The sequence below is a fragment of the Phodopus roborovskii genome, unplaced genomic scaffold, assembly GCF_943737965.1.
Source record: "Phodopus roborovskii unplaced genomic scaffold, PHOROB, whole genome shotgun sequence".
Lineage (NCBI taxonomy): Eukaryota > Metazoa > Chordata > Mammalia > Rodentia > Cricetidae > Phodopus > Phodopus roborovskii.
In genome coordinates this window covers 211,017-220,726 of record NW_026126484.1, presented here as the reverse complement: position 1 = coordinate 220,726, position 9,710 = coordinate 211,017, and the positions used below count along the sequence as shown (strand labels likewise).

At 39.9% G+C, this 9,710-nt stretch overlaps 1 protein-coding gene and 1 pseudogene across 1 annotated transcript; one reads left to right on the top strand and one right to left on the bottom strand.

Moving 5' to 3' along the window:
• The first annotated feature begins 2,902 nt into the window (after positions 1–2,902).
• On the top strand, positions 2,903–4,016 carry LOC127229599 (putative vomeronasal receptor-like protein 4). Its single transcript, XM_051194682.1, has one exon. It carries the CDS (start codon positions 3,072–3,074, stop codon positions 4,014–4,016), a length of 945 nt encoding a protein of 314 aa, XP_051050639.1. The 5' UTR covers positions 2,903–3,071.
• Positions 4,017–8,103: 4,087 nt separating this feature from the next.
• LOC127229598 (prolyl 4-hydroxylase subunit alpha-2-like) lies at positions 8,104–9,611 on the bottom strand (annotated as a pseudogene).
• Positions 9,612–9,710: the final 99 nt, after the last annotated feature.

Here is a 9,710-nt window from a genome sequence, read left to right as displayed (position 1 = left end):
ATCAAAAAGTTTCTGGGTTCAGCAAATCATAGAGCACCAGGGAGATGGCATGGCAGCTGTTCTTAGGGATGGAGACTCGGAAGGAGCTTTTTCCCCTGATGAAGCCAAATTCCCAATGATGACATCCTGACATCTTGTTTGAGTTAAAGTCTCAGGTTGATAAACAGGGCCTGGCTGGTGCTGTGAGGACATCCACCCTGAGCTGCTGCACAGACTGCATGGGTGAGTGCTGCCACACCATGGGTTGGAGCTGCCTTTGGTACTGAAAAAAATCTTTGGGAGGCTGAGATGTAGGAGACTAGGATGTGGGCTCCCTGTCACTCTGGAAGAGGAAAGTGGCAGGATTCAGGGAGATGGTCTATCATTTCCTACCTGCAATCCGGAAGGGCTTCAGTACCCATGTGGACAGTGTGTGTGGTCACTGGACCAGCACTGCTCATTACAGGACAGGCAGGGGCAGGAGACAGGGGCACCTGCTTTGCAGCCTGGGATAGGAAGTTCTTGTTCCCACAGCTTCTGCACAACTTTCGTGTGTTTTTCCGTCCAAGGATTGGGAACTCTGATCTGAGCTGTATAACTTCTACTGACTACAGGCTTTTGCCTGTAGAAAGAGCGCTCTTTCTATCTTTACCATGACATAATTTACTGTGAATTTTGCATTCCCTAGATCCAATGTAAACCACAGGATACAAGAATTGTGAACAAAGCAGACATGAGGCTACAAGCTAACACTGACAACAGATTTTAAAAAATGGATATTTAAAGCATGCTGGGCACATCCCTAGCCACTATGCATGTCAGTTCATGGACTCCCTAAAATACATCTATGTTGCACAAAATGTAATTTACATATGAAAAATACTTTTTAAAGAAGCCAGATAATATGCTCCACATGATGAATATATGAATTGGGCAAGCCAGAATTTTAGTTCACAGTGGGTGGTCATAAAGCAGGTTCTCATAAATCCTGACCTGTCTATTTCTAAAGATTTGATATTCCTCCAATGTCCTAGAATATTCATGACCCTCCACCACATCACTGCAGCAAAAAGCCCTCATTTACCTGGATGCACACAGACTGGCATGATTGATTGCAGCATGGTGGAGGTAAGGAGCCTGTGGACGCTTATTAAATTGACATATATGTTTGAAGAATATGCTCAGTGGTTAAGATCACTTGCTGCTCTTGCAATTCACAGCACCCACATCAAAGCTAACAACCATCTGCAACTCCATTTTCAGGGGATCCAGTGCCTTATTCTGGGCTCTGCAGGCACCAGGGACACAAGTGGTGCCCGGAAATATATTTGTGTACATAAAAACTAGACAATAAATGAATGAAATGTCCATATAAATGTCTCTCTGGCAGTTCTTTGAATAGGTGTAAATATATCATTTTTGCAGTGCAGCAGTGAGACTATTCAGGAGACAGTCATAGCTTCCTTATTTCAGTGTGCATTGTTGGTATCTCAAAGAACCCAGAGGTAAACCCTTAAAAACAGACAGTCATAAAAAGATCATTACAGAGGTAATGCAACTAAAAAAGTATCCACATTGATGAATGTGTTTAAAGATAGTCTATGATATCCACTGGATATTTGGGAGCTTGGAAATTTACCCCCCCCCATGTATGTAAGAAAGTACAGTAAACATTCCTGGATGTGTATTCCAAACTAGGCTGACCTCCCCAGTACTTTAAGGAAAGAAAAAAAAAAAAACAGAACATCTTTTCTTTCAGTTCATGTCTGTGGTTTATATAGAATATTACAACCACAACACTTGGTTATTCATTTATTCAGAGGCTGTTTTTGAGCATTCCATAACATGGTTTACCAAAGTAACTGTTGTACTAAAGCACCTCTCAGATCTTCTAAGCACAGAGGGGATGATATAAGCAGACTAATGGACAGCAGTCAGGATGGTTCAGGGAAACTGTAGGAGACACATTTGTGACCTGTGGATAGTACTTAGTTATGAAGGATCATGGCTGAAATGGGATCAGAAAGAGAACTTCACCTGTACCCTTGTCACAGGGTGAATTCCAGGTCACATGTCCTTAGAATAAGCTGAAAACAATCTGGAGATAAATTTGGTAAAGAGCAGAGAATACTAAAGAGTCAAAGAAAATAGACTTGAGTTTCCCACATAAAACTACTTATGATTTGTAAAAGTGGCAGCAAAGTGAATACATCTTAATCCTCATTCTAACTGTGAACAGAATGAGAAAACAGAAAAATGGATGTCATGTGTAAGATTACTCATGTTAGTATGTGGTATTAGGTTGATTGTCATTTATAGGGCAGAACATTACTGATTGATAAAGTCACTGATTTGGTCAGCCTTAAAAACCCAAATGATGGAATGTGTCTTTGTTTAAAGTCCAAAGAAACTATGCCCAAACTGAGATTGAGACATAATGTTTCTTTGGGAGAACGTACTTAGGGAATGGTCAGTAAACACACACAAGAGGGGGGGTAGTTTCCTTTAATATAATACCAGGAGGGAGATGAAAGGGAACAAAAATTAATCACACCATCCCATCAAAGGTGAGTGAATGGGATAGCTACTGCCCCACACAATTAATTTATGTTTTATTTATTGCCCAGGTCAATTCAGAGTTGGAGAAAGAAAAAAGCCACATGAATTTCCCTGAAAAGCAATACCACTTGAACAAATAATACACTCTTTTGACATTGCTGCAAGGATAGCAAAAAATGACCTGGGAAGAGAGGCACCTAAGTTGATGCTCAATATCGTGGCTTAGAAATTGAATGATGTTGCCCTTTCTTTGGATGTTCTCATGGGGAAAAAGTTTAGAGATGGAGGAGATAAAGAACAACCTTCTGTAAAGCAGCTAATGCATCAGCATGGTGTTTATGTCCAGTTGTCATCAGCATCAATAAAAGCAAGAACAGAAGGGGCAAGAATGAAATCAGGCATCTATGAGCAAAAAACTCTGTGCATTTTCATAATACACTGTTCTTTTCACTGGAGAACGCCCACAGGCACGAACCATATCATGTTGACCTCCTTATGCTTCTCAAAAGGGTTTTCCTAGCTGTGGAAATATCATGAAGATGATTTGGAGAGACTTCATCCAGAGATTAACTTTCATTTCACTTACTGGACTTGGAATTTTAGGTAACATCATTTTATTTGTGAGACATATGTATACTTTTATTATGAGTCCTGAGAAAAAAAATATAGACGTTATTCTCATCCACCTGGCTTTTGTTAACACAATCATTATTCATTGCATAGGGGTCAGAGACATAGCCAAAATTTTTTATTTTAGAAACTTCCTAGGTGACTTTGGTTGTAAAACTATAATTTATCTAGAAAGGGTGGCTCGTGGTCTCTCCATCTGCACCACCTGTCTCCTCAGTGTGGTCCAGGCTGTCACCATCAGTCACAGGACCACCCTTTGCAGAAAGGTCAAACCACAGACTGCATGGCAAGTTCTCCCCTTTCTCCTCCTCTTTTGGATCTTTAATTCCCTGATAAGCTCCAACTTGCTCCACTATATTACATCAACCAGGAGCATGAACAGGTCTGAAGTTGGGATGTATACTGGGTATTGCTATATGTTGCCGTCCAAGTACACATTTAAGTGGTTGTTCCTCTCTCTCATGGCTCTTCGTGATATCGTTTTTCAGAGTCTCATGGGCTGGAGCAGTGGGTCTATGGCTCTCCATCTGTACAAACATCACATACGTGTCCTGCACCTACGCAGCTCCAGGTTCACAAATAATTCCAGACCAGAAATCAGAGCTGCCCATAGCGTTCTCACTCTCATGACCTGTTTTCTTTTCTTTTATTGGGCAGATTTCCTTTTCTCCTTCTACATAGGCTCCATAGTGACACATGATTCCACAATACTCAATATTAAGGCATTTTTAGTGCTTAGTTATGCTGGCCTCAGTCCCTTTGTCCTGATCATCAGGTATGTCCATGTTGCTAAGCATTGCTGTGTTCTGAGAAGTAAAAAATCCCTTTTCACACCCAGTTCTTTATGAACTAAAGCTACATATACTGGGATAGCTTTTCTCTTTCATTCTAATGCAGCACAACAATAAATTGAGATAATACATTAATCTTTTTCAGATAGCTGGTGTTAGATAATGAGGACTGGTTCCGGCTCTAGGGAGTTGGCATTGATTCTCACTACCATACTGCCCCACCATTCTCATCATGCAGTTCATCTTGCTGCATTCTTCATCAGGAAATGCAGAAGGACATACAGGCACCTGAAATTAGAATTTTATTTTGCTCCTGTCTTCTTGTACTTACTTACTTATCTACCCCTCTACTTATCTACAAAGCACTTATTATGTGCCAGAGTCTATTCTAAATCTAATGAGCAGGAGAGCAAGAAAAGGAGAAGGATGTCAGAAGCATCCTTTATCTGAAGGTCCCTTCAAAGTGGAGATGACCAGGAGAGAAGTTAATTGACAGCAAGCTAGTGAATGTTTGGTATTTCTGGGCACCAAGCATTAAAGAACTGGTAACAATAAACACTGTACAGCAACTCCAAACACACCCTTGACACCAATGTGTATTCACAAAACATATAGGAAAGCTCAGGGGAAATGTCATCTTTTAAAGAATGCCATCATGGTTTGAAGAAAAAAAAAACTACTTGTGAACCTCACTGCTGTGCACAGTGCTGTGTAAAGATACCTCAAGAACAATGCAACCAAGCTGCTATTACTTCCATTCTTTCATAGAACATGTGACATTTTTTTAGGTCACCCTGCCCATCAACCACACAGTCAGAGTTTAGGGTTACATCCTCCCTATTGCTGCTCAGGAATGTGGGGTTCAGCTGTGGACATAGAGACTCTGGCCCTAAAGGTACAGAGGTATTGTGGGAACTCATTCAGCCAATAGCCTTTGGCATACTGATCCATTAAGGCATGGTCTCAGGTGCTAAGGGTGGACCAATAAGAGGAAGAAGAGTCGTGTTCTTTGTCAATTTCTACTACTGTTCCATAAAGAGGAAATTTTCTCATTAATTAAAGGTATTATAATTTTAACTGGGTCCATTGATGAAGTCATAACGGTCCGTTTAAAATCAAATCAGAAATCTTTGCTACATATGTCTTTAATTTTTCTTTCTGCTTATGTGATAGAAATAAGCATTTCAATATAATATGTTCCCTCTGCATCAAAATCCCTGTAATATAACCAGAATGCAGTTAAGTTTTGGATCCACATAATCCATATCTCTTATATCTTCTTTTCCATCAAAGTCAATTCTTTTTACACTTCAGCTGATAATTCTCTTGAACTATTTAAGTCCTTGTCCCCTTTTAGGGTCTTGTTCAAATTTTTCAGTTCATGTCTTTTTATTCTAATAGTGGTCTATAGATGCGAAATCTCTTCTAGTAATTTTTGAAGATCATTAGGAGTCCACAATCAATCTCTTCTGATCTGTACTTTTGGGGTCTAATTTTTATAGCCTACATAATCAATAAAATCTCCTCTCTGTATTTTTTTTCAGGAGCAATTTGTAATCCCCAGTGAGCCAAAACTTTTACTTCTTTGAACATTTTTTCCAAAGTGTCTGCCTTTGAATCTGCCAATAAAATATCATCCATATAATGATAAATTATAGACTGTGGAAACTGTACATGAATTATTTCCCAAAGTTTTTGTACAAAATAGTGGAACAAGGTGGATATTTAACATTCCTTGTAGGAGGACCTTCCATTGATATCTCTTGACCTGTTAAGAATTATTACACATAGGTACATTTTTCCCTATCTTTTTCTTGGTGTTGCCTTGTTTGTCTTTTGTTGATCTACAACCATTGATCTAATGTTGGCATTTGCCACATCATCTCCATAATCTAGAATGTTGGGGCCTTCTGTTTGGGTCGTTCCCAAAAGGAACATTATTTCTAGGAGTGGCATGTCAACAATTTCTTCTCAGATGGCCTATTCTGCCACAATTAAAACATTTGGTATTTTAGTGGGGTTTTTGTTTGTTTGTTTGTTTGTTTTTGTTTTGTCACCCCCCCTTTTTGGAAATTTCTTCTCCTACCCAAGCCTCAGTTATAGACAAATGACTCAACATTAGCTGTGTGCAGGATCCATTTGTTCGTTGGTGCTGATCCAATCTTTAAGGGTCCAAGTACCTTTTTGCATTCTAAATTAGCATTTTCAAAAATCAGAGATTCAATGAGTTCTCATCTAGCTTCTGCATCTTCTACCCCTATTTGTACTTCTGAGTCAATCTTTGCAAAAAGTCACCAAAGGGTTATTTTGGGGCTTGTATAACCCAGTATACTACTCAATTCTTTTCCCTGGTTCCTGAGTCTTGTCTCAAGCATTCAAAGCTGCTGTATGGGATAAGAACAAGATGTGTTCATTTTATGTAGCCTGATCATTTACATCAGCATAATGGCAAAAACTTGATCTTGGGAAGCCTCAAAACCTTTGACTCTACCTTGATGTTCAAGGGCCTTAACTTCCTCTCTCCAATAACTTTTTCATTTTAGCTGTGGACCATATTCTAACACTACTGAGACTAATTAAAGCCAATCATGTGGCATAGTCTTGTTTCTTGAAGCCCATGTCCTTACTAACTGCCTCACATTCAGTAAATGCATGACAAAGAAACTACTGCTTCCTTAATATCATATATACATATATATATGCTTGCATTTACATTTGGTATATCCTTTTGGATATTTAATATTTGCCGGCTTTTTAGAAACAGTAACAGGATAGATCAAAGCAGGGAGAGTAGCTAAAACTCTTGGTAAGTCATCTCTGACTCTGAGAGGTACTGGTGATGTTAAGTCTTTTCTATTCTCTTTTGTTTGTACCTCATCTCCTTGTTTATCAGTTTTAACAAGTTCTAAAGTTTGAAATGTATCATTTTTTGTAGTGTTTGAATTTCTTGACCTGTAAATATTTCTAACAATTTTATTAAATCAATCAGCCTCTGAATCATAACCATTTGTGTATGATTATAAGTTTTAAATTTTCTTTCATCAATGATATTTTCTCATCCTTAGATATTATTTGGATGGCATGAAGATTGCCTTCCAAAAGCAATGTTCTATCTGTTAGCTTGTCATGACTCTTTGAGATGGAAAGAATTTTTTGTTAATAATTTATTTCCATGTTTCATTGAGTGAATTTTGTTTGTCAAATTATGATTGTCGTTTTCAATGGTATGAATCCTTTTAACTAACCTCTCATTATCATTCTATAAAGTGTCATAACACTTTGACAAGGAAAGACTTTTTCTGATAATGATTTATTTCCATGTTCTACTGAGTGAATTTTGCCTGTCAAATTTTGATTCTCATTTTCAATGGTATGAATTCTTTCATCTAACCTCTCATTACCAGTCTGTAAAGTCTGTATCATTTCTATAAGTTTCTCTTTTGTGGTCTGTTATCAAACCATTTCTTTAAGGATATAATATGAATTATCAAACTAATAGCAGCTATGGCTAAAAATGTATAGTCCTAGGTAGGTCGCATACCTCTTCTAGAATTCCAATTTGTAGTTTAAAATTGGTTAAAAATGTCAGCTTAAAATGAAAAAAAAAGTAATATACCTTAAATAATCCCTTGGAAGATCGTCCTTTTGTCTTAGTGTCTTAAGTAACCAGTCAGGAGAGATGTGGATGCTTGCTGGTTTGTTCAATTGACTTTATATTGCAATGACGATATTTGGCCAGCAGGTGTCACATGTGTACCTCCAAATCAAGTTGAGAGACAGGCTCCAGTCTGACTTGTCCAGATGTTACCCAACCTGTGGATTCTAAGCAAATGCTCAAAAAAAAAAAAAAAAAAAAAAAAAAAAAAAAAAAAAAAAAAAAGAAAGAAAGAAAGGAAAAAGAAAAAGAAATTGAATGGATATTTGGTAAAGGGAAAAAGAAGCAACCTGTGTGCACTGAAGGTTTGCCAGTGCTGGTCAGGACAGCTAGCTGTGCAGTGGGTATACACAGGGAGAACACATGAGCCAGGGGGACTGGGAGCCACGGGTGTTGGTGGCTAATGCTAATGAGAAAGGAAATCTGTCATGCTAAACTTAGAGATGACTTGGACTGTGGGGCCAGGAAACAACCGAGCAGAAAAGGATTTCAAACAACTTCTGTTGTTCCACATGGCCTCAAGAGCTCTTGTCCTCATTCATCCAATGGACCACTTATTGGAGACCCACTTGCAGCCTACAAGCACAGGGCAGGCTACATGTCTTGTATGATAATCACCTTCCTCACTGTGGGAAAGGTTGTACAAGAATACAGCTGTGCCCTTCTTAGGTCAATTGCAGCTCCCAGGGAAGACACTGGCACCTCCAGCTTCTACATCACTCATATAGTATGAAGGTCTCCTAGAGAAGCCAAATTGTGGTTTGTACTGCCCTCCTAATCCACAGTCTGTGACCTGCAATAGTTCTACAGTCTTCGTTGTCAACACTGTGATATGCTGTATCCAACTGTTCACTCAGACCACAGCATGGCTATCATCCTCTTCTAGCCAAGAGCTTTAGGGAACTCTGTAGCTGGCAACAGTGAGGGCACCTGTCTTGGGATCATTAGCAGTGCCTTGTGCAATTTCGGGTTTCATGATTGCCCTGATCCTCTCGATTTCTTCATCCAACATCACACTATAGTATCTGACGATATGTAGGCTGTCCCACTCATCTTCCTCTTTAAAGGGAACAATGAGGAGCTGTGTGGTACCCTGTTGCCATGATGGTAACTACAGAAAGCTTATTCTGCTTCTGGGGCATCAATTTGATGCCCTTCCCACAACACTGGGTCTCATAAACATCCCTCTCTGGGAGGCAGTCCAGCACCAGGAATTTTGTTATGGTGGCCTCCTCCACAGCATCACCCTGTTTCAGCACCTGTTTCATCCAGAGCACAGTAGGATAATAATCTCCTTCATTGTAGGGTCCATCCCAACGTAACTGAACATGGCTTGATACTTTGTTCCTGGAACTTCCCCTCTAGAAATCGTGTCTGGGTCCAGTGTGTAGATGTCCTGAAGTCTCATTAGCACTCTGGCAGCTCCAGACTCATCCTCATTAGTGGGGGAAGTCCTCATCAGCTGCTGCACTGAGAGGTTGGTGATAAAACCTGCATCTGAGTCCTACAGAACAAACTCCTGCAGTGCAGGTCAGTCTGTGTTCAACTGATTAACCAGCTTAAAGGCATTTACAGGATGAGCTAGGCTGCCCTCAGAGTCAGCAACTACTTGCTGGTCAAGGGCTTCCATTTTACTGGCCCAGCTCTTAATTTTGGAGAGTTTGGATCTTCCACAAGGATGTACCCTTTCAGAGATTGTACTAGGTCCTTCTGTGAATAAATCAGGTCAACCATGTGCCCAATAGAGGCGAAGAATTTTTCCTGCACCCAGCTCAGGGCACCAAACGAGGACATCAGCAACACAAATACCTGGAGTTTTGTGATTGGAGAAGGCAGTATCTTGCTGCTACTCTGGACCTGAACTTACTGTCTTCTGCTCAGCCCGCTTCCATTCTTGCAGTCTCCATAACATGGAAAGCTGATTGTTGGATCATTCAGCTATCACCATGGGTCTATGTAACTTAAGCAGCATCCACTCTGGAGGCAGACACCTCCATCTTAGATCAGTCTGCTACCCTGCAGTAGCAGGAGCCTGACCTCATAGGGCATCCAAGTACAGCTAGTTCACTCAGTAGAGCATGAGACTCATAAACTCA